The 24,618-nt window shown below is 33.1% G+C and overlaps 2 protein-coding genes across 3 annotated transcripts; both read left to right on the top strand.

Annotated features, from left to right (window-relative positions):
- The first annotated feature begins 492 nt into the window (after positions 1-492).
- LOC126661155 (auxin transporter-like protein 2) lies at positions 493-6,877 on the top strand. Of its 2 annotated transcripts, none has more exons than XM_050354955.2 (9): positions 493-707; positions 862-1,050; positions 1,751-1,936; positions 2,043-2,155; positions 2,738-2,921; positions 3,293-3,390; positions 4,859-5,066; positions 5,271-5,528; positions 6,485-6,877. In XM_050354955.2, the coding sequence occupies exons 2-9, from the start codon at positions 880-882 to the stop codon at positions 6,689-6,691; spliced, it is 1,425 nt and encodes a 474-aa protein (XP_050210912.1). In that variant the 5' UTR covers positions 493-707; positions 862-879; the 3' UTR covers positions 6,692-6,877. The 2 variants fall into 2 exon arrangements, with proteins under 2 accessions (XP_050210912.1, XP_050210913.1); XM_050354956.2 differs by having other exon boundaries at positions 701-792.
- Positions 6,878-23,082: 16,205 nt separating this feature from the next.
- LOC126662100 (putative F-box protein At5g55150) lies at positions 23,083-24,297 on the top strand. The gene has a single exon (XM_050355988.1). It carries the CDS (start codon positions 23,083-23,085, stop codon positions 24,295-24,297), a length of 1,215 nt encoding a protein of 404 aa, XP_050211945.1.
- The last annotated feature ends 321 nt before the right edge of the window (positions 24,298-24,618 follow it).

Consider the following 24,618-nt stretch of genomic DNA (forward strand, 5'->3'; position numbering starts at 1 on the left):
ACCTCCATCCTCAATTGTTCGTCTCCAACAACAACGGCGTCGGAATCGAACCAACAAAAATGTTGCCATTCAGAAGCAAATGTCCATTACGTAGCAACTACCGGATCGACAACGATTCATCCATGGCATCAGTCATTTGTCGGTCACAACAGTAAGGACATAAGTAGGACAGTTTTGTAACGCCAGGCCAGAAATGAATTTAGAGGCAAATCCAAACCTTGAGGTAAACATTAGAGGTAAAAACAAATATTTTCCTTATTTTAATGTTTTACCATTTTGTAATGTAGGGTGTATAGGTGTGACTAGGGAAGGAGGGACTTAGACATGGTTTGGTAAAGTTTTGGGCTTTTTTGACCAATTTCCTTAAGAATGATCTTTTTGATATTTTATGCTAAGTTTAGGGGGCGGATTGGCCCTTCTTTCATTTTTTTTCAGCATTTAACACAAAAGGGTATTCGGATGAGTTTATAAAACCAGAAAAAGAAAGAAAATTTAATACACTGACAATCTTGGAATTCTGATAAATTTTGATTTTCTATTAAAATATTAAATATTTTTTCTCTGTCAATCAATCCATAACCACTCTACTCTATACTACAACCAGCTTTTATGAGTATTTAACATTAAATTACAAAACAAAAAAGCTGTAACAGCCGTTTTTGAATGCAAGAATAGACTCAATTCACTGACTTCTTCTTCTTAAAAAGGTATAAACTTCAAAGCAAAAAAAATTTAAAGTTAAAGAATCAGCAAGATTTGCAGGACTGTCATACATTTGTCAATAAAAAAAAAGTACAGTTTCATTATAAAAATTTAATCAGCTAGATTTTCTTGGTTGTGTTTAATTCTTGTTTTTTATAGATCTGAAGAGCAAAAAAAATGATATCGAAGCAAGCAGAGGAAGAAATGGTGACGAGTTTTAATGAAGGTGATGAGCATGGAGTTGAAAAAGATGAGGGTGATGAAGATCACTCGATTTTTAGTGCTAAAAATCTTCTTTGGCATGGTGGTTCTGTTTATGATGCTTGGTTTAGTTGTGCTTCCAATCAGGTAAATTTGAGTAAATTGAATTGAAATTCAGTTTATGCGGTTCTGTAATGCTTCGGAACGTCGAGAAAGCTGTGTTTTTCGTTTCTGAGACGTGTCGGAAACTTGACGTTTTGGATGAATTTTCATTATTTAATATAGAGAACTTTAAAATAGCACTGTTTCATTTCGTCTGTGTTTGTGTCCTAGTTTCTCGTTTTTTTATTCGTGTCCGTGCTATATAGCTGAAACGTTTCGAGTTTCCGAAATGTGTCGGAAACTCGACGTTTTGGACAAACTGCATTTTTAATATAGAAAATGTTAAAAATAGTACCGTTTTGCCGTGTATATGTCTAAATATCTCATTTTTCCGTATCCGTGTTCATGCTAGATAGCTGAAATGCTTCCAGTTTCCGAAACTTACAGAAACACATGTGAAACATTTCAGAGTCATTCCGTAAATAATAAAAGTTGGATACTCAATTTAGTCGTGTTTATTTGCATATTTTTTATTAATCAAATTCAATGTAAAACAATTTATTAGTATTTTTAATTTTATAAATTTATAACTATATCCTTATATTTTTTTTATTTTTCACGTTTCACCCACATTTCCATTTCTTAATTTTCTTATAAATTCGTTTCGCCGTTTCCGTTTCCGCGCATAGCTTTCTGCATTGAACATTTTAACCAAGAAAATTGTGTTTATTTTTGGTGATTTCAGGTTGCTCAGGTTCTGTTAACACTACCATACTCATTTTCACAAATGGGGATGCTTTCAGGAATAATTTTACAAATTTTTTATGGTATTCTTGGAAGCTGGACTGCTTATTTGATCAGTGTTCTTTATATAGAATACAGAAGTAGAAAGGAAAAAGAAAATGTCAGCTTCAAGAACCATGTTATACAGGTTCATTTTAATTCCTATAAAATTATTTAATCTTTTTTGAAGTATTTTAAAAAATTATAGAATTTAAAAGAAATTGATTTTGTTTTTCTTGATTTTGAAATTGCAGTGGTTTGAAGTTCTTGATGGTTTGCTTGGTCCAACCTGGAAAGCAGTTGGCTTAGCCTTTAATTGCACTTTTCTCCTCTTTGGTTCTGTTATTCAGCTTATAGCTTGTGCAAGGTTCATTTCCCCACTCATTTTAATATTTTTAATTTTATTCTATGTTGTACGGAAACTCGTCGGATCCTACATTTTACTATTTTTCAAAAACGCTTTTAAAACTTCAAAATTTTATATGTAGAACCTATTTTTGTAAAAAGTATCGTTTTGAGGATTATGCGCAACATAAGTTGTCACTAGAGCTGGTTACGTGCCTGTTTGAACCGAAACCGGAACTAGGATTTTCCGTGCTACATATGTTTTTTCCTTCATTTTATATATTGCTTTAGTTGTATATATCCTATGTTGCACGGAAGCTCATAAAATCCTAAATTTAGTCTCCATTTTCAAAACGACTTCTAAAACTCTAAAAAATTATGGATAACTTATTTTCGCAAAATTCAAAATTTCGAGGATTCCGTGCAACATAGGTTATACTTAGAGCTGGCCACGGGGCGGTTTCGGCTCGGAATTGAACCAAAACCGGACTGGTGTCAAACCAAAACCGCAGTTATTTGTGCTGTTTTTGAGATTTTTAAAATGTATTAAAAATGGGTTTGGTTTAATTGTCTGATTAGAGTTGTTTTATTGTGATGACTACAGTAATATATATTACATAAATGACAAATTAGACAAGAGGACATGGACATATATATTTGGAGCTTGCTGTGCTACCACTGTGTTCATTCCCTCATTTCATAATTACAGAATTTGGTCTTTTCTTGGCCTTGGTATGACCACTTACACTGCTTGGTACATGACCATTGCAGCCCTTGTTCATGGCCAGGTACTCTTTTATTTTTTACATAAATGCCACCTCATCTTTCTTGACAAAATTACTGTTTTGCCCCTGCATTTTGAAAAACTATTGTTTAAGTAATAGATAGCTGAGATTCCGTTACACGAAAGGATGTTGGTTAATTAAATTAAACTGTGAGGGGATGTTTTTTTTAATTGCAGGGGTAAAATAGTAATTTTATCTAATATAAGGGTGATAGTATTTATTATCCCCGTTACACAAAAATATATAATTATTTTGGACGTTCTAAAAATATAGGTGATTTTAAATATTACAGGGGTAAAATGGTAATTTTAATATAATTTTGTGATGATAATTTTTTTTTTAAAATAGTATAAATTGTGAATTTTATTTTGCAGGTGGAAGGTGTGACCCATTCAGGCCCTAAAAAACTGGTACTTTATTTTACAGGGGCAACCAATATCCTCTATACTTTTGGGGGTCATGCTGTCACAGTGTGAGTATTTTATATTTCTATTATTTCTTCATTTATTGCTATAGTACTAGTTTTTATGTACTAGTAAGAAAAGCTTTTTCATACCTTTGAAAATATAGGCTATTTGCAATGGTTTTTAATGCAATTTACATTATAGGTCTATGAGCTAGGACAATTACATGAAACTAACCAATTAATGAAGAAATTATTATATTGGCTTTGTCCATAACGTCATTCCTAAACAGACCAGTTAAATTTTGAAGTTTTAAGAATCAAAACAGACTGCTTCTTCAACCAATACGATCACAAATTTAAAATGCATCCAGTTTGGTTCGTTTTTAAAAACTTAAAATATGATTTTTTTTGAATCGAAAAGGATGCAGAATTCAAAATTCAATGAATCGGTATAACGGTAAAAACTGTCCGGATTTTTATTTACTAGTTAGAGTGTGAACTATTTACTGATTTTTCATTCTATATAATAGTTAAAATTATACATGTTGAAATTTTAAATATATAGTCTTATTTTAGAGAACAAAATGTTCATCTTATATACTATAATGTATTATTACTTTTATTTAACTAGTTGAATCGGTTGAACCATAAATTAATCTGATGGACACACCGATGTGAATACCGATTTGATTTTTAAAATAAGTTTGGGGCCAAAAAGCAACTGGGTTCCCCCATTCAATGGCAAATAATGCTACAAGGAAATAATTATTTTTTGGTATGCTCTTCATTGCCTCTACCATATATTAGCCAAAAAATTGTACAATTTGCTGGCAAACAAGATTTGTTAGGTAGCCAAAAATTACAACTCAGTAGGGCTTTTTGACTGGATAATTTAATGTTTGCTACCTTTTATATCTTCTTTTTTCACATGACACCACAATTCTTTGGTCCACCAAATTAATATCTTGCTTGATACAAAAAATTAATATCTTACAGTTGTTAAATTTTCCATATATTTACTGCCATGTTAGCAGAAGTAATTAAAAATGTGGTGGGACCATTTATATAAAATTTGTGTAATATAAGTTAATTTTTCATATTAAGCTAAATTTGATTAGAAAATGGTGAGATTCAAAGATGCCACAAAAAAATGTAAACATATTTTTGGGAAATTTTGCTAGGTCCATGTGAACCCATACCATAATTATGAAATAATTTTTTTTTCAATATTATGTAGATTTGATACAAAAAAAATTCTTCATAATGTAATAATAATGTGTACATAAAATTATAATTGTGCAATAAGAATATTGACTCTTATCGGATAGTTATGGGGTCATACACATCATGTTCAAGAACTTATTGAATCACATTCTTGAAAGCAATTGAAGTAGTAATTTTCAGAATTAGATAATAGTCCCTTTCGAAATGGCATTTTCTTTCCATAGTATCAAATTGACATAATTTCTGATTTCACGGTATCGAATTTACTTAAATTTTTCATTGTTCGTGATGAAATTCTTGATAATTACAGGGAAATTATGCATGCTATGTGGAAGCCTCAGAAATTTAAGTACATTTATCTCATTGCTACTCTCTATGTATTCACCTTGACAATTCCATCGGCTACTGCGGTTTACTGGGCGTTCGGAGATCAACTCCTCACTCACTCCAACGCCTTTTCGCTTCTTCCCAATTCTGGCTGGCGCGATGCTGCAGTTATTCTCATGCTCATTCATCAGGTTCTTGCACATCCTTTTCTCAAACATTGTTCTTTTACCAGAATAGGTTATAAATTCAAAGTTAGAGTATATAAACCGTTTTTAGAAATGAAAATGAAATGCTGAAACGTAGAACTCGAATTTTTTTTTGTGAAATATAGCATATGACTTGATTTAAAGTGCACTAATATCGACTAATATTGCTTTCATGTCACTGAATTGCAGTTTATAACCTTCGGATTTGCGTGCACCCCACTGTACTTCGTGTGGGAGAAAGTAGTCGGAATGCATGATTCGAAGAGCATATTCTTGAGGGCGTTAACGCGTTTGCCTGTCGTAATACCAATATGGTTCTTTGCAATAATTTTTCCATTCTTTGGCCCCATCAACTCAGCTGTAGGGGCTCTTTTGGTTAGCTTCACAGTCTACATCATCCCTTCATTAGCTCATATGCTCACTTACCGATCCGCCTCGGCTCGACAGGTAAACTGTCCATTTTAGCTCCACCTCTTATCTACGATATTATCGCTACCAAGTTGTCAATCCATTACTATATGTCTCCCTAATTTCTTATGGCTATAATATGATCAAAATAATGTGATAGATATAGTAGCTAACTGGTATATTTTCTTTAGTGGGAAATCCCCACTCAAGTTAGTGGTGATATTGCCCTAATTGTAGCACATAGAGAAATTAATTTCATTAGGGCTTATAGTACTAATTTAAGTATCGAATCATATCTTTAATACTAATCATTAGTTGTAATAATTTTGTGACGAGTACCAATTAGTCTAATTTTAACAAATATAGAATTTGTTTTCATTAAGTTTATGATTCGAAACCTTGCGGATTTTTAACGGAATTGCCAACAACCTAGTGCACCCATGCACTAAAAAGATGAAATGATGTGACTTAAAGTGCTAAATTAAGTATCAAATCGTATCTTCAAATACTAATCATTGATCGTAATAATTTCGTGACGAGTTCCGATTAGGGTTTATTCAACTTAGGTTGGATTTTTGGAAAGGACTTACAATTTTCTAGCCCCACAAGTGGGATTTTAATGGCTGGAATTTGGAAATTTATGAGACAAGATGAGGTTGGTGGCATTTCATAATCATTTAGTTATGTGGTACACTCATACTTATACTCTTTGTACTACACATATCTTAGCAATAGCTGGCATGCCAACTCTATGTATATGTACTCATGCTTAGGTAGACCGTCGCGTCTTTAAATCATATTAAGATTCTATTTCATAATTCCGATCTTTTAAATAAGAATTTAAATATTCCGAGATCATTATATTAAATTGATTATGTAATTATTCGCGTCTTCAAATCATATTAAGATTCTATTTCTTGATTCCTATCGTTTAAATAAGGAATTTCAAGATTACGAGATCATTAATATGATTATTTGATTATTTAAAATTGCAGAATGCAGCGGAGAAGCCACCGGCGTTCCTTCCGAGCTGGACCGCCATGTATGTGATTAATGCATTTATAGTGATATGGGTGCTTATAGTTGGTTTTGGGTTAGGAGGGTGGGCTAGTGTGACCAATTTTATCAGGCAGGTTAACACATTTGGTCTGTTTGCTAAGTGCTACCAGTGCCCGAAACCGTCCGGTCCGAACCACCATTGAGCCATTGGTTCATCATCATTCAAGTTTAAACCCTAAATCCCATCTCTTAGATTTACTTCAGTGCATTTTGCCTTCTATTCTACTTTTTGTATTATATACCCAAGGGAGCTAGGCTTTACCCCCTTTATATATATTGTGTTTTGTTTAAACATTATATTATAAACATTAGGTTATTTGTTATTGTTAGTGTTGGTGTTTAGTTAATTAATTTAGTTTAATGTTTTTTTTTCTATGATGTAAAATGAATACTACTCAGAAATTAAATTAGCATGAAAGAAAAATATTAAATCAAACATTTTAAGAACATGAATACTTTTTTTTTATTCTATAGACAAGGAAATGGATTTATGTTGTGAATAAGTGTATATTTCGGGGTTAAATACGGTTGTCGAATTAAACATTTTTTACAAAACAATTAGCACAGTTTTATTTAATAATTTAGTAACCTAATTTTTATTTTTCTAACAACGGAAGGTCGTCCCCTAAGGCCAATAATTTCCTATGTGGCAGAATGATTGTTGGATATACAACTTTGCTACATAAGAAATCCACGGTCCATATATGTAATTATAGGCCATAACTGATTGAATTTTGAATAATCTCATGTTGGAAAAATAAAAATTTAATTATCACAGTACAGTATCACGAAAAAAATATTAAAATGTTTTGTTAAAAGTGCACAATTAAATAACGACACATATAAAAAAAGCTATATAATACAATTAAATAACCGCATATAAAAAGGCAGAATTATAAAACATTTTTCTAAGAAAAAATGAAGATTTTGTTTCTATGATTTGATAATCATTTTCTATTTCCACTTGTACAAGGAAAGAAGAATTACTTCGGTTTATAAATTTATATAGTTGAATAAATTATGTTAAAATTTATCCATCAAAGTCAAATAAGTTCAGAGTAATTTTAGGTTGAATAATGGACTTAAATAGCAATTTGCCCTTCAACTTGTAAACAATGGACAATTAACATATAAATTAACTTTATTAAAAAATCAATGGCCTAATCACTTAAAAACCCCTCACCTTTAATTTTTTTTTTCAATTTCACCCCGACGTTGAAAATTTGTCAATTTTACCCACTTTTGAATTTTCCGTTTTCAATTGTACCCCAATATTTTAATTTTTGTTAATTTTTTTACTTAAATGATAAAATCATTCAATTAATTAAGTCTAAACATGAAATTAAATTCTTTTCTATTCAAAAAAGTACAAATAAGTCCTTTATTTTTAAAAACTAACTAAAAACCATAATCAAATTAACACTAATTTAAATTCTTAATTAATTTAACTAAATTTAAATAAATTTTAAAAATATACAATTAATATATGCGAGACATGGAGAATGTTTTAAACAAATTTCCAAACGCAAAAGACGTTAATTTAATTTTTCAGGGTACAATTGAAACACAAAAATACAAAATAGGGTAAAATTGACAAATTTTCAATGTCAGGGTATGATTGAAAAGGAGCTAAAAGGTCGGGGTTTTTTAAGACATTAGGCCAAAAATCAATATACGAACTTGGTGATTATGGACAATTAACCCATTTTGATAAATTAACTTACAAATTAAGAGGGTAAATTGTCAATTTATGATACAATTAACTTACAAATTGAATGGAAAAATTGCTAAAATGGGACAAATTGCACATAATTATCAAGTTCGTGTACTGGTTTGCCCACAAAGTTAATTTATATGTTAATTACCCATTGTTTACAAGTTGAGGGGCATATTGCCACTTAAGTCTATTTTTTTAATTATAATTTGGATTTGTTTTTATAAATTTATAGGTTCATTTCGGCAGCGACGATTAACACTCTAATATAGAAATTAAATTTTTTTCAAGTTTATTTGAATTTGATGGGTCAAGTTCATGAATCCGCACATTAAAATTATACTCTTATAAAAATGAATTTGAGAGAATTTCATTCCTAAAATCAATTATGTCTCATTTTTTTCTCTAGGTATACAAGGGAGAAAAGATAAATATTTCTTTTATTTAAATTATCTTTGTTGTGACCAATTTGTTATAATTTATTTTAATTTTTCACATGCCTTGCACATCTCTAACCATATCTCTAAGAACTCTTGCATGTGAATTCACATGAATCCAAAATATATTATTAGTATGAATCCGAGCATATTATTTAAAATAATCATCCAAATTAAATCCACTTTGACTGGATATTGAAGATCCATTAATTATTTAATTCATTCCATTAGTTTTCCTATTTTATATGTGTCCCCTTTCTGCTTAATTGATATATAAAATTGACTGGTCCATGAAAGAAATACTAGAAAAGGGTTCAAATGAATTATATGGATAATTTAGAATAAAACAAGAAAAAATATTCAAAAATATAATTTTGTTGGTACTAAATAATGTATATTCACCGAATCTTTACAAAATTTCAGAATTCAGCAATGATATTATAATTTTTTTAATTTGTCACTTTTGAATCCTTTTTACTAAAGAAAAAAATAGAAGAAAATTTGTCAAAATTACCGGTTATACCAAAAGACATTTTCTATAGATTTTTCTTTTAAATAAAATTAAATGGTATGAAAATTATTTGAAAAGACTACTTCTAGGGAATTATTAATACACAGCATTTTATGATAATGGTTTGATGTGGATGTATTGTGAACAATAAAATCGTACCTCCAATTATGGTGTGCTTCCAGCTGAAGTACTTTTCTTTTTAAGTCGAACTAAATTAAAATTTAAAAAGATTTAAAATTTGTAAGATGAATTGAACTGAATTATCCAATTTCGTTAATTTTATTAAATTCATTTAGGCACCTTTTGGATTGAGAGTTTTTAAAATCCATGAATTTTAGCAAAATCGATGGATTTTAAATCAATGGAGTTTAAATCCATAGATTTTATAAATCCATCGTTTGGATTGAATATAAAATCAATGGATTTTTAATATTATTTATGGAAAATAATAAATAGTATAACAATCCATCATCTATAAAAAATGGTGGATTTGAACTTTCCCACCTAGTAGGTGGGAAATCAAAACCCTTAAAAATGATGGATTGTAGAAAATGAGGGAATTTATAAATCCATGGATTCTATTAATTTTTTTCTAGGTAAACGGTAGATTTTGTCCAAATCCATGAATTGTTTAAAATCTATCGTTTAGAATCCATCAATCCAAACGGTGCCTTAGTATTTTAGTTTGGTGTACATTAAAGTGTAACTAGATTTTTATATTTAAAATTATACCAAACTAAAACTTAATTTTAATATTAAAACGATATAAAGCTAATTTGTCGCCTTTGTTTGGTCTTTACATACCAACACGAAACTAAAGCCATAATCACTATTTATTTGATCCGGTGTTGGATAGGTTCACCCGAAAATCAGTGGTTGGTGGAGTCCGAAAAAATTAAAAAAACCAAAAATTCGATTAAATTGGAATTTTTTTTTGATGAAAGAAGAAGGCCAAGGCCGGAAACAAAGAAACACTAAGACCCTCTAACCATTCGAGGGAAGGAAACCCCAGCATTATCATCTGCTAGCAACATGTATATGCTCTCCGGGATATCATTGTAGATCATCAATCCTAAATCATGAGAGTAGCCAAGGTTAGCCATACGATCCGCGCACCGGTTGCCTTCTCTATGAGTATGACGAATTGCGACGGACCAGTCCCTGCACATCAACTCCTTGATAGCACAACGAAGATATTCGTTAGCATTAACTTGAATAGCATCACTCTTCAAGCTATCAACAGCAAGTTTGCTGTCCATCTCTAAAATAACGAGGCGATAACCCTTGTTCCAAGCCGCTTCTAAGCCGTCAAAAGCGCCCCAAAGCTCTGCTTGAAGAACCGAGCACCTGCCAATATTTCTGCTAAACCCAAAAATCCACTGCCCGCTACAAGTACGAGCTAAACCACCTGCTGCCGCCATGTTCTCAGGAGGATGAACTGCACCGTCTGTATTAATTTTCAGCCAGCCACCGGGAGGTCTTTCCCAACCAATCAGGTGTTCAGTTCTAGGACTCAACCCAGGCTTTGACAAGTTCGCGAATCTCTTTGCTGCCGTGGTATACTGCACCATTTGAATGATGGACTGAACTAGCATGCTTGAACTCCACCTTTCCTCGTTGAAAATGAATTTGTTGCGATGGCCCCATAAGGACCAGCACGTGACTCCAAACGTGATTGCCCACATCTCGCTGTCCTCATGATGATTACTACTCTGCAAATTATCAAAAAACCATTTATCAAAAGGTAAAGTAAAGAAGTTGTGATCAGAATTAGTAGGGAAAATTTTAGTCCACACTTCCCTTGCAAAAATGCACTGCCGCAAAATATGGTCTCTGTCTTCCTTTTCTTCGCCACAGATTTCACACGTTTCGACCTCAACCATATGCCTTCTCCGACGCTCACTGTTTGTTAAGAGTTTATCTTTAGCCGTAAGCCAAAGCATTGTTCTAATTCTTTGAGCCCCTGGCCATTTCCAAATGATCTTCCATAAGTCACTTTCTTCTTCCAAATGATCAGTTTGCTGTAACTTATACGCCGAGCTAATGCTGAATGCACCAGAGCTGGTAAGACCCCAATAGAGTTGGTCTGAAGAGCCCGAGATGGCAGGAGGTCTAATAGCCGCAATGCGGAGTAAAACAGCACAAGGAACTAAGCCAGATATATAATCCCATTGCCAACTGCCATTACTCACCACATCACTTACCTTCTTAGCAAGATCATCTTCAGTAAGCGGAACAGAAGCCAAAAACTTCAGGGGACCAAGATCACCTATCCAATTATCACTCCAAAACTTAATCTGATGACCAGTTCCAAGAGCCCAATGCGAATTGTTAAAGATTTTATCCCAAAGGCAACCGAGATTCCTCCAAACAATGGAGCAATGGCCTTTAACAGGCTTCGGATGACTATTAACAACCCATTTATATTTGGAGCGGATAACTTGAACCCATAAGAGATCCGGCTTCGTGATAATAGAAAAACCTAACTTCATAAGAAAAGCGTTATTTTGATTTTTTAAATCACGAATGCCGCCACCGCCATGGTTACAGGGAGAACACATTTCCTTCCAATTTACAAGACTAGGCTTATTGGTCCCAGAAACATTGCCCCAAATAAATTGTCGGACAATTCGGTCAATCTTATCACAAATCCCTTTCGGAATAGAGGTAGTCTGCATCGTGTAACCCGGAATGGTCATAAGGACAGACTTGGCGAGGGTAAGTCTCCCTGCAAAGGAGAGTAATTTCGCATTCCACCCGGACAATCTATCTTGAATTCTCTCAACAATATAGGAATAAGTTTCTTTCGTGACCCGAGAGTGTAAAAGAGGAACTCCTAGATATTTCCCCAAGTTCTGAGATCTTTTGAACCCCAAAATATTGCTAATGATATCTGCTCTCGGATGCTCCGTATTAGGAGAGAAAAAAATTTTCGTTTTATCCAAACTAACTTTCAGCCCGGAGCTAGTCGAGAACTCATTCAGAATATTTTTTATGATAGAAGCTTGCTCAATTTTAGCTTTCCCAAAAAGCACGAGATCATCTGCAAAAAAAAGGTGAGAAATATTAGGGCCATTTTTATTCAATTTGATAGGCAGCCACTCACCTGCATTAATATCTAGACAGATACGATGCGAGAGACGTTCCATGCACAAAACAAAAAGGTAGGGAGAGAGGGGGTCCCCCTGACGGATGCCCCTAGATGGTTTAAATTCCTGAGATTTAGCACCGTTCCACAGCAGGTTCATATGCGAGGTCGAAACGCAATGCATGATAAGGCGGGTAAGAGGAAGAGGGACGCCAGCATCAATGAGGGTGTCCTCAATAAAATTCCAATTCAGCCTGTCGTAAGCTTTCTCAAGATCCACTTTTATCGCAAACCAACCTTCCTTGCCCTTTTTTGCTCTCATTGTGTGTATAACTTCCTGGGCTATAAGAATATTGTCGGTTATATTACGCCCCGCAACAAAGCTGACTTGAGTAGGGCCAATTAAATGAGGCATGAAAGACTTGAACCGATTAGTAATGACCTTAGTAACCAATTTGTACGTAACTGTACAAAGGCTAATAGGGCGAAATTCTTTGATGGTGGTTGGCTTACTGTTCTTAGGAATGAGGGAAATTAGAGTTCTATTGAAATCTGGATCCATCTTACACTCCTTAAAAACATGCTGAACCATATTACACACCGACTGCCCAACAACCTCCCATTAATTCTGGTAGAAAGCTGCCGGAATGCCATCAATCCCCGGGGCTTTTCAAGGCTCCATTTGAAACAAAGCTTGATGAATCTCCACATTGTTGACAGGTCTTTCAAGAATGTTCACCATATGAGGTTTAAGATGAGGAAAAAAACCATGATGCATAAAAACAGGTCTGTCAATATTATCCTCTGTGTAAAGATTAATATAAAAAGAGACAGCCATATCCTTAAGCACGTCTTGATCTTCACACCAACTACCATCATTAGTTTTCAGAGTGATAATCTGGTTTTTCTTCCTTCTGGCAATAGTATTAGCATGGTAGTAGGACGTATTCCTATCGCCCAGTGTGATCCAATTTGATCCAGATCTCTGTTGCCAAATGCTTTCTTCTTGAAGGAGGATCTCGTCGAGATCCTTGTTTAACTGAATTTCCAAATCATTGAGAAAGGCAGAAGGTCTGAGCTCAAGAGTTTTTTGGATGCCATTAATTCTCGCAAGCAGGATCTTCTTTTTCTTGAAAACATTGCCAAACGTGTTGTAATTCCAGTCTCTGATTCTGTTGGCAAAAGAAAAAATGTTAGCATGAAGGGAATTATTGTTATTCCAATTATTCCTAACAAAATTAGGAAAATCCTGATGCATGAGCCAAGGCGCAAGAAAGCGGAAGGGCCTCTGTATAGAATCAGAGTTGAGACCATTATTAAACTTGATAAGGATAGGCCTATGATCAGAATGGATTCTCGGAAGATGGTGGATAATAGCGTCAGGAAAATTAAGCATTAATTGCTTGTTGCAGATCCCCCTATCAAGACGTTGGAAAAGAGATCCTCTCCTCCAGGTAAAGTTTGGGCCTACAAAATCAAGATGAGTTAGACCATTGTCATTCAAAAAATGATTAAAAAGAGGACACCCGTTATTTCTGAGGCAAGACCCCCCCTCTTCTGTCCTTAGAGCTAAGGATAGCATTGAAATCCCCAGCTAGAAGCCAAGGTTCAGAATTATTCGGCCTCAGTGATGAAAGATCCTTCCATAGGATTTGACGATAAGAAGATTGGGGGCTGCCATACACGGCCGTGAAGAGAAACTTCACGTTGTTGCTCCCATTCGCAAAGTTGATTGCCACATGGATAAACTGGCGATGATTGGCTAGCACCGTAATTTGAAAGTTCGAGTTCCAAAGAAGCCAAATACCCCCAGAGAATCCTTGCGCTTCCACACGATGAGAAAATTCGAAACCGGAGCGACGAATGAATCTGTCAGCTTTATCCCCTGAAATACGAGGTTCAACTAAAACCATAAGGGTAGGATTATAGCAATCACGGAACGAGAGAAAAGTGCGCATAAAACCTCTACTAGCTGCCCCTTGGCAATTCCAGATAAAAAAATTAAAGTTTTTATAAATCATAAAAAAAAAAAATAGAGGAAAAGGAACACAACAAACCAGCTTACGCAGGTAATGATTTATCACTGTTCAGCATGCTGAACGCAGGTTGATGAGCTATGGCCAAGTCATTACCACTCTCGTTGTTATCTTCAGTAGGAATGCTAGCTTCAAGGAAAATGTCCTTAATGATGGAATTAGGGAGCAAGTTCACTTCTTTCTTTTTTCTAGTTTTAACCTGTCCTTTGGAATGTTTATTGATCTTAACACTCCACTGATTATTTGACTTGTCCGGTCCTTTGGGGTTAAATTTATCTCGGAGAGATAGTTGTTGCATGTTAAGGACATGATCGGAGCCTTTAGTGACTGGCGAGACGGCCACACCAGAGTGCTTGGTCGGGTCCAAGGAGGTGTTAACAGCAGATAGGGAGGGACCTGCACAGTTAGAAGGAACAGGAGTAGCAGAAATTATGGAAGAGATATCACCTGAGTTTACTTTCATAGGAGAAGTAACGTGTGTTACATGGTTCTGCATGGGGGTTGCTTTTTTGTTGCTGGAGGGATTGGGCCTGGCACTTTGGGCTTTTTGCTTACCTTTGCTATTAAAATTAGCAGTATCAGCCTTTTTGCCGTTGTTAATCATCATCGACTCTGCAGGTATGGAAGGAGCTGTTGTGGCTTGATTCTCTTTCCTTCCACCAAGAGGATTTTGCTCTTGATTATCTTCCCCAAATTCAGCAATGGAAGCAAATCTTGAACCTGAGGAATGGTTTCCATTTTTATTTGATTCATTCCCATAGTTATCTTGTTTCCTTCTTCGACTTGTCACCTGCATCCACGGTCCAAAAGAGGAAAGTTCATTGGTGGCTGCCGGAGTTTGGACACCAACTGCCGGAGAAGTGTTTGGCAGCGAGCTAGGATCAGAAATTTTCTTGTTAAAGGGGCACAAAATCTCTCGGTGGCCATATCTACCGCATTCGAAGCAAATGATATGAAGCCCTTCATATTCAACATTTTGTAAACGGCCATCAATACGAATTCTGGAAATCAAAGGCTTGGTGAGATCCAAATTAATGGCTAACCTAGCAAACTTCCCCCTTTCTTTAGCTTCGGTAGTATGGTCGATCTTAATCACCTTGCCAATGGTAGCGCCTATGGCCTTTAGGATATGGTTGTGGTAATACTGAACTGGAAGACCAGGAAAGCGAACCCAAGCCGTTACTGCTGCAATATCAGTAATATCCGATGAGAAAGAGGGATTCCAGGGTTGTATTGTCAGGTAATGGCCAAAAATTACCCAGGGTCCTCCCAGTAACGCGTTCGAGTAATCCTCCATTGAGTAAAATCTGACCATGAAAAAATTATTATCCAAGTCTATCAAACTGGGGTAGTTTTTTGGTTTCCATAGTTTTAAAAGACGGTTCAGCAGAGTTCTGTAGCCAATAAACTTCCCCATGAGCTTGACAATAACACATAATTTCATATTTTGGGCTATCAAATTATGTACTCTATCAGAGAAATTAATGACCGGGACTCCTTTTTCATCTCCCACCTCAATATCCGTATCTGAAAGATTAAACCTGACCTCATCTTCATCAAGATCAACATTACCGGATCCGTTTCCATTAAGCAGCTTGTCTTTGAAAGAGACTTTTTGAATAGCAGGGTTTTCAGATTCAAGAGGGTTGTCAGAATTGTCCATCTCCATATCATTTTCTATTGGGACATCAACGCTGGTATTGTCTGTTCCAGCCTCATCTCGATTCTTCACCTTTTTAGTATCCTTACCGAGGTCATCATTTGCCGTTGAATCATTTTCTTTACAGAGAGAAATCTCTACCTCCATTGCTAATCAGACCTAGCGTTGATGACCTAGCTTTTTTCGGCCAATAATGATTAAATTGGAATTTGACATGTTGATTACTGCACTTAACCGGTCAAATCAATTAATTATTAATTTTTTTTTTGAGATAAAAAGTTATATTAATCAAAAGCTGATTGATCAGCCAATACATAGAATTTGATAATCGGAGGGACATGCCCCAACCAATTAGATAAACTAAAATAGTCATATGCTACTACATGAGATTTTCTATTAAAACAACATTTATGCATCTCAATTAAGCTAAAGTAGTCATTTACTATTAAACTGATAATATTACAAAGCAAAGAGTTGTTGTTGAAGGCATCCATTACAACCTTTAAAATAAAGGGAATTAGATTAGCTTCGCTTGTCATGATAATACTAACTTTAATCGCACGACTGCTACAGCTAGCAGCTATAACTTCATCGTTAAAATCCCTAATCACGTCTTCTGTGACATATCTCTTCTCTTGAACATTAAAGACATCATCGATATTGACGCAAAACATACCGTTATTTGGTGAATTCCGTCGTAAGATGGTGGCTCTAATTGTTTTAGAGATCCAAGTCGCTTGCATCGCAAAAAACAATTTCATCTCTAACGATGAAAAAAAACTACTCTTAATTTCGATTAGATCAGATCTAATGAAATTAAGATACTAGAATAGAAAATAATTTCTAGATCTAGACCATAAATGGTTAAGAAAGAAATTTTATTCAAAATTAAAGACAATAACTATGAAGAAAGCTAAAAAGACTGAATATAAGAGATTAGCGAGGTGATTTTAGGCCAAAGATGGCCAAAAACCACCTCCCAAATGACAAAAAGAAGAAAACTTACTAGGTTTTGAGAGGTTTCTCAAAGAGAGAGACGGCTAGGGTTTCTTTTTGCTGTATGTATGTTTCTCAAGATTATTAAAAATATTTTAAACTGGTTGGATCAACAAGTATAGCCGATCCTACTGGTTGGATTGGGTGAGGCATCAGCAATTGATTTCTTATCTAAACTACTGATTTAATCTATTGATTTTTTTTTGGGCTTTTTATATAAAATACTGATTTTGGCAGCCCATTTACTTTTATACAGGACAAGTTAAATCTTTACTTTACCTACCTCATTTTCTTACTTTGATAACTTGTACTTCAAATTTCTTTCTTTTATATGATTTTTCTTATTTCTCTCAATCATTCTTCTTCTCCACGATTTATTTTGAACTGTGAAAGAAAATTTTCACGATTTCTGCTCATTCGCTTCCGCCGTTCCGCCTCCTCCGTTCTGCCTTCGCCGTTCCGCCTCCTCCGTTCCGCCGTTCTGCCTTCGCCGTTCTGCCTTCGCCGTTCTGCCTTCGCCGTTCCGCCTTCGCCGTTCCACCTCCGCCGTTTCGCCTCCATCGTTCCGCCTTTGTCTCGCCGCGTCATCTTTCTTTTATCTTTTTAATTTTAGATCTGAAATTTTTTGTTCTTTTTTTTATTTTCAGATCTGTAATTTGTTTATCTTTTACTGTTGATTCACCATTAAACATGTATAAAGAGTATCTTTAAAGAATCTAGTACTTATTTCATGTTATATAGAATACTTTTGTGATTTTATATAATAAAATTCTGTTATTTCTGTATTTTTTTGTGTTTTGTTGTATTTCTGCGTTTTTTTTATTCTGCAGAATGATTTGTTGATGATGATTGGTTGCTGAATTATTGTAATGTTACAGTGTTGTTGATTTTATGTTGACTTTATGTTGATATTATGTTGATATCTACTGATTCTTTTTATTTTAACATTGACAAATAAGATAATATTGTCTGTGAAATAAACTTTCGTTAGATGAAATGAAACTGTATCATAACCGTCTTTGTCGAAATTTAGTTAGGTATGAGAGGTGGAACGCAAAATAGTTATAAAAGTGATTTTGAAGAAACTGTACAGCTGCAAAGAGAATTGAGGAAAAAAATATTTTGAAATATATTTTTTTAATTTGTGAACTGTTGTGTTGGTGTATATTTAATATATTTTTATTTTTATATGTAAGAATAATTTTATTTTTTCATTTGAATTATTGTTGTTGTTTTTTCATATTTTTTTGATTACTTACTATACTAATATCTTTATCTGATTCATTTATTTTAGGCTTATTCACCAAAAAATGCCAAATCTTTGCGGTTTGGGTCAATTTTAGCCAAACCTTTAAAAACCACCATATTTAGCCAAACCTTATATGTTGTGTTTTTTTTCCAGCCATTTTTGAATCGAACCGAATTTATTGCTTATGTGTCAGCCATGTCACTTCCAACTCATCAAAATGGGCTGACATGGCAATATCCTAAACCACTAACCCAACCAAATCAAACCAAATAAAACCAAACCAAATCCAATTAAATCAAATTAATTCAATAATTAATTATTTTTTAAATTAAATATAAATAAATTTATTATAATAATTTATTAAAATTAATTTAAAATTATAAATCTTAATTATCTCAATATTTCTTTTATTCCGATTAAAATTCACTCCGACTAATAAATTTAGTTAAATTAAATTTTAATTAATTTCTGTATAAATTTTAGTTATATAAAAAATATAAATTAAATCAACTAAAATTAATATAATTTTTTTTAATTACCGCTAATTTTTTTCTCTAAATCTATCCCAAAACGACAATTTTCTAGCCGCAAAAAAAAAAATCAAACCGACCGCCAGAATTTTTTCCGGCGGTCGTCTTCCCCAACCTGTCTTTCATGGAAGAACAGGCCCTGTTCTTCCATGGAAGAACAAAAGCTGCTCTTCCCATGGAAGAGCAGACCCTCGTCTGTTCTTCACCATGGAAGAACAGACCCGCGTCTGTTCTTCCATGGGAAGAACAGATCGCGCTGTTCTTCCATGGAAGAACAGCACACCGATCTGTTCTTCCATGGAAGAACAGAGGTCTGTTCTTCCCTGTTCTTCCATGGAAGAACAGGTCGAGAAAGACCGCCGGAAAAAGTTTCGGCGGTCGCTTTGAGTTGGCGGGGAACTTTCGTGTTTCGGAGTAGATTCGGTGAAAAATTAGCGAGAAAAATATTAGGGAAAATTTTCGTTCTGTTCATCTTAGCGAGAAAAATATTTGTGATTTTTTGAATATTTTAATTTTACAATTTTATCTATTTAATAAAAAAATTAAATTAATTACATACATATCATTTTATTAAATAAAATAAATTAATATTAATTTTTTAAAATATTTATGAGTTTTTAAAAATAAATTTTGAATTGATTTGATTTGTTAGATTTGGTTTTATTTGATTTACTCTTTGGTTTGCTTAGGTTTGAATTAGTGATTTGAAATGTGCCATGTCAGCCAATTTTGATGAGTTGGAAGTGACATGGCTGACATATAAGCAATAAATCCGGTTCGATTCAAAAATGGCTGAAAAAAAAACACAACATATAAGGTTTGGCTAAATATGGTGGTTTTTAAAGGTTTGGCTAAAATTGACACAAACCGCAAAGGTTTGACATTTTTTGGTGAATAAGCCTTTATTTTAAACATTTTGTACCTTTGGTATTCTTTAGTAGAATTACTACTATCATATTAATAAATTATCAACATAATGTCAACTTGATATCAACAATTAATGCTAATTTAATTGTAAAATGAGAACATCGATTGATTTAAGCAAAAAACAATCAACATATTATCAAAAACATGTCAACAGGTCATCAATACAGCAATTTAACACTAACTTTACTTTTCTTTTAATGATTGAAAAATCAACATGTTATCAACAGTTTATCAACAACATGTCAACATAAAATTGAAAATCAAAAAAAGTAGAAATATTTATCAACATAATGTCAACAATTAATCAACAACGAATCAACAATTAATGCTAATTTAGTCAAGATGTTTGTAAAATGAGAATATTGATTGATTTAAGTCAAAAACAATCAACATATTATTAAAAACATATCAATAGTTCATTAATACATCAATTTAAGACTAACTTTATTTTTCTTTCAATGGTTGAAAAATCAACATGTTATCAACAGTATATCAACAACATGTCAACATAAAATTGAAAATCAAAAAAAGTTGAAATATATATCAACATAATGTCAACAATAAATCAACAACGAATCAACATAAGGAATAAAATAAAACATAATTTTTTAAAAAATTGTGACAATCTATAAAATATCAACAAAAAATCAACAACATGTCAACATGATAATGCTAACATATCCTTATCTAATATCATTTAAATTTTATTTTTTTAGTTTATTTCACGCACAAAATTATCTAATTTGCTAATGTTTTTTTTAGAATAAATTTTTTCAATGTTAAAATTAAGGAAATACCAACTGATTATCAACACAAAATCAACATAAAATCAACAACACTGGAATATTATAATATTTCAGCAATCAACCATCATCAATAAATCGAACTGCAGAATAAAAAAATACAGAAATACAATCAAACACAAAAAATGCAGAAATAACAAAAATTTATTCCATATAACCATAAATTTATATTACATAACATGAAATTAGCATTATATTCTTAAAATATAATCTCTATACATGTTTAATGGTGAAATACCAGTAAAAAATTGTAGATCTGAAAATAAAAAAGAAGAAGAAGAAGAACAATGAATAAATTATAGATCTGAAATCAAATAGATGACGACGATGAGCAGAGGAGATGATGACGTTAACAAAGATGACAACGGAGGCGATGATGAGAACGATGACGGAGGAGCGGAGGAACAGAGGACGGCTCAGCAGAAGACGACAGATGGTAAAAAAAAGAGGAAGATGAACTGAGAGGAAGAGAGAATTGAATGATGAGAGGAGAGAAAATAAATGAAATTATGATTTGTATTCTGTTAGGGTTTAATATATAGAGTCCGTATAAAAGTAATAAAATAGGCCGCACATGGTAGTTTAGAAAAGGCAAATTTGGACCCGTATAAAAGATAAGAAATTGGCAAAGTAGGTTGTTTGTGTAAAAAACCCTTTTTTTTCCTAATGAAAAAACGTTTTATCTCTAGTATTAAATCTTAAAATTTAATCATTTGCGTTCTCAAAATAACTTCAATTTTAACTAATACCTATTTACTACTGTTTAGAATTACAAAGTTCCAGTACCAAAGAGCTATAGCTCAAATGGTATAAATGCTAGCCAGCAAACTGCTAGATCGTGGGTTCAATTTCTCCCACAAGCACTCCCCCTCTCCAAATTATCAAAAAAAAAAAAAAAAATTACAGAGTTCGAGAATTTCAATTTTGAAATACATGTGTGGATTTTATGATGAACTATAGTGTAAAGAAGGCCCATTGGGCATTTCTTTTGTAGCTATTGGCCATAGATTTAGGGCTATATCAATCTGATTTCAGAAGTAGGCTTCAAATTAAGGGTTTGGGCTTCAATTATCTATTCAATAAGCTTACATTTCCCATTTTACCTTTCATAAACCCAAGTCATAATTATTTGGCTATTAATCATTCATGTCCCTTGATTTTTGGAGGTCTGTGCACAAAATCCCTTAATGTTTAAAAACGGGTACAAACCCCCCTAATATTTATGGCGGCTATCTAAGAAGCACGGAAACTTCGACAAAGTTGCGTTTCCCGTTTCGGAAACGTTTCGGAAACCGGAAACTCTTGGACACCCGTACGAAACGTTTCGGGCCGTTTCCGTAAATAATAAAAATTAAAAATTTGTAAAAAAATTAAAATTATTACCCACAAATAAAAAAATCTAACTAGTTACCCATAATTTTACATTCGCATTGCCCACAATACATCAAATATACTTATTTGTGTTGAATTATATTATATTTTTTTATATATTTATAAAATTTTAAATATTTAGTATATTAAAATGAATTATTTTGTTAATTATTATAAATATTTTTATAATATTTTTATAAATATATCCCTACATTTTTATTATTTACACGTTTCCCCCACGTTTCGTGTCCTTCATTTTGAAAAACTTTCGTTTCCCCGTGTCCGTTTCGTATCGTTTCCGTTTCCCGTTTCCGTTTCTGTGCTACCTAGGCGGCTATCACAAAACTTCCTAAACTCCAAATATGACCAAAATACCCCTTGCGCCGTCTTTTTCAGTCTCATTCTTAAAAAAAACTGAAGGCGCCATGTCAGCACTGTTTAAACCTTTTCAATTTTTCAAAATTTAACCATTTAAATGTTAGTATTTAAACTTTTCAAAATTATACCAAATTCATATTTTTAGCCGTTATTTGATTACTAGACTATAATAAAGCTAAAATTAATATTTAAATTTACTGATATAAATTGACATTTTAACTTAAAGTACTTGTTTAATATATTTTAAAAAGTTAAAACACTAATTTATTAAAATAAAAGTTCAGACACCAAATAAATTTTTTAAAAGATTCGTACGCCGATAATATTTCCACTATTATACTATTTTTGATCCAAATATTATATAATAAATTTTGTATTAGTATGTAATATGTAATAGTATTCACAATAGAATTTTTAAAATCATGTTTAGTATAATTTCTTCTAATTCTAGTGAAATAAATAAATATTAAAACTTGTTAATAAATAAATTATCAAGAACATACTATATACGATATTGTTCTTGTGCAATTTCCTATTAAAAAGGTTCTTGCATATTCCTGTTTTAAATGAAAATAAAATAATATTCAACAATTGACAGATATTGAGGTTTATTAGGATTTCATAATATATATACCAGTCTAATTTCTATGCCGGAGAAGTTAACTGCGAAATTACAGTCAAGGTTTTAGTTCCGTTTGGTACTACCTATATCGCCATTGATAAACTTTATCTATTTTATTTTTCAAAAAAATACGGAAACCCTAAAAAAATTCTTCAATTTTAATTAAGATTCCTTGCAAAACAAGTTTTCAGTTCTCATTCAATCTCTAAAGAATGGAGAAAACGATACTGAATTGGTCAGATATCAATAGCGATCTTTTAACTGAAATCGCTGATCGAATAAAATGCCTGCGAGATTTTATCATCTTCGGCGCGGTATGCAAGTCATGGCGATCAGTTGCTACGCCCGAGATATTCAACAAATCGACCAAAGTTCCGTGGCTTTTGCTCGATCAAGATAAATATTACGGTCACAGCCCCCGTAAGTTTTTAAACCTTTCGAAAGATGTCATTTATACTATCAACTTAGGAACCCCTCGTAAAGTTCGATTATCAATCACTGATTGGAAATTTCTTTTAGTATCTTTTATCAAAGAAAATAAATATTTCATGTGTTCAAAAGGATGGTATTTGATAGTCGAGAACCAAACACAATTAAGTCTTTTGAATCCTTTTTCGCTTTCTAGAATCGATCTGCCACATCCTTTCCCTTTCTCGAAAGACTATGGGATTAATGAAGTCATCCAACCTGTTATCATGAATTTTGCCTTATCCTCCAGTCCGAATTCCTCATCAGATTTTACAATCATGATTATCTACCGTATAAATCCAACGCGCACGGCAGAATTAGCGTTTTGGAAAAATGGAGATCGCAAATGGACGGATATTGACCTGATATTTTCTACATATTTTGTGGATATGACATACCACAACGGTCAATACTATGCTGCTCATCCGAGTGCTCAACATATGGGCTTTCCAAACAGATATGTTGTTCATGAAATCGACATTCGAAACTCTGCATCTGTTTCAATACGTACCAAGTCATTTACGATTTCCTCTAGGAAACAATTCCGCCAAATTCCATTTTGGATAGTTGGATCTTCTCGAGTGCTGATGATGGTCGCTTTAAGCTCAGAGTTATATTGGGAGTGCGACCCTTGTTATTCTAACGAGCCAATTAACTATCAGCAGACTTTTATAGTTGAAGAGGTTGATTTTGAGAACGGAGAAAGTAAAGAGATGAGTAATTTTGGAGATGAAGCTTTATTTTTGGGATTTAAGTCTTCCTACTTTGCTGATGTATCTAAAGAATCGAGATTTAAGCCGAATCACATATACTTTGCTGATAACTTTAAAAAGTCGTTTTGGTGGCACAAAGGAGGTGTTGGTGTTTACAGCATGATTGATGGATCATCTACGCGGCTTTTCAGTGAGTCAGACTCTGGTTACGGTTGTTCTAGTCAATGGATCGAACCGAGACCTTGATCTTTATTAGAGTAGATTGTTTTTACTCCCATTTTAATTTCTTAGGCCTTATCTTATTTATTGTGTAAACTTAACATTGTTTGTTTCTGCTGATTGCTCATTATTTATCTTTAATATATCTGGTGTAAAGGCTTATGGTTTTGATATTATTTATCTTTAATATTGGTATTGTTTGCTCTTTATTGATCTTTAATTTTTTCTGGGTGAAGGCTTATGCTTTTGATATTGAAGTTCTGACGGTTTTCTTGGTTGATTTTGTATTCATTAGACAGTAAAATAAGATGGGGTTCTCCCACAACTTCATCATGGTGAAATGTTGCT

Source organism: Mercurialis annua, linkage group LG8, assembly GCF_937616625.2.
Source record: "Mercurialis annua linkage group LG8, ddMerAnnu1.2, whole genome shotgun sequence".
NCBI lineage: Eukaryota > Viridiplantae > Streptophyta > Magnoliopsida > Malpighiales > Euphorbiaceae > Mercurialis > Mercurialis annua.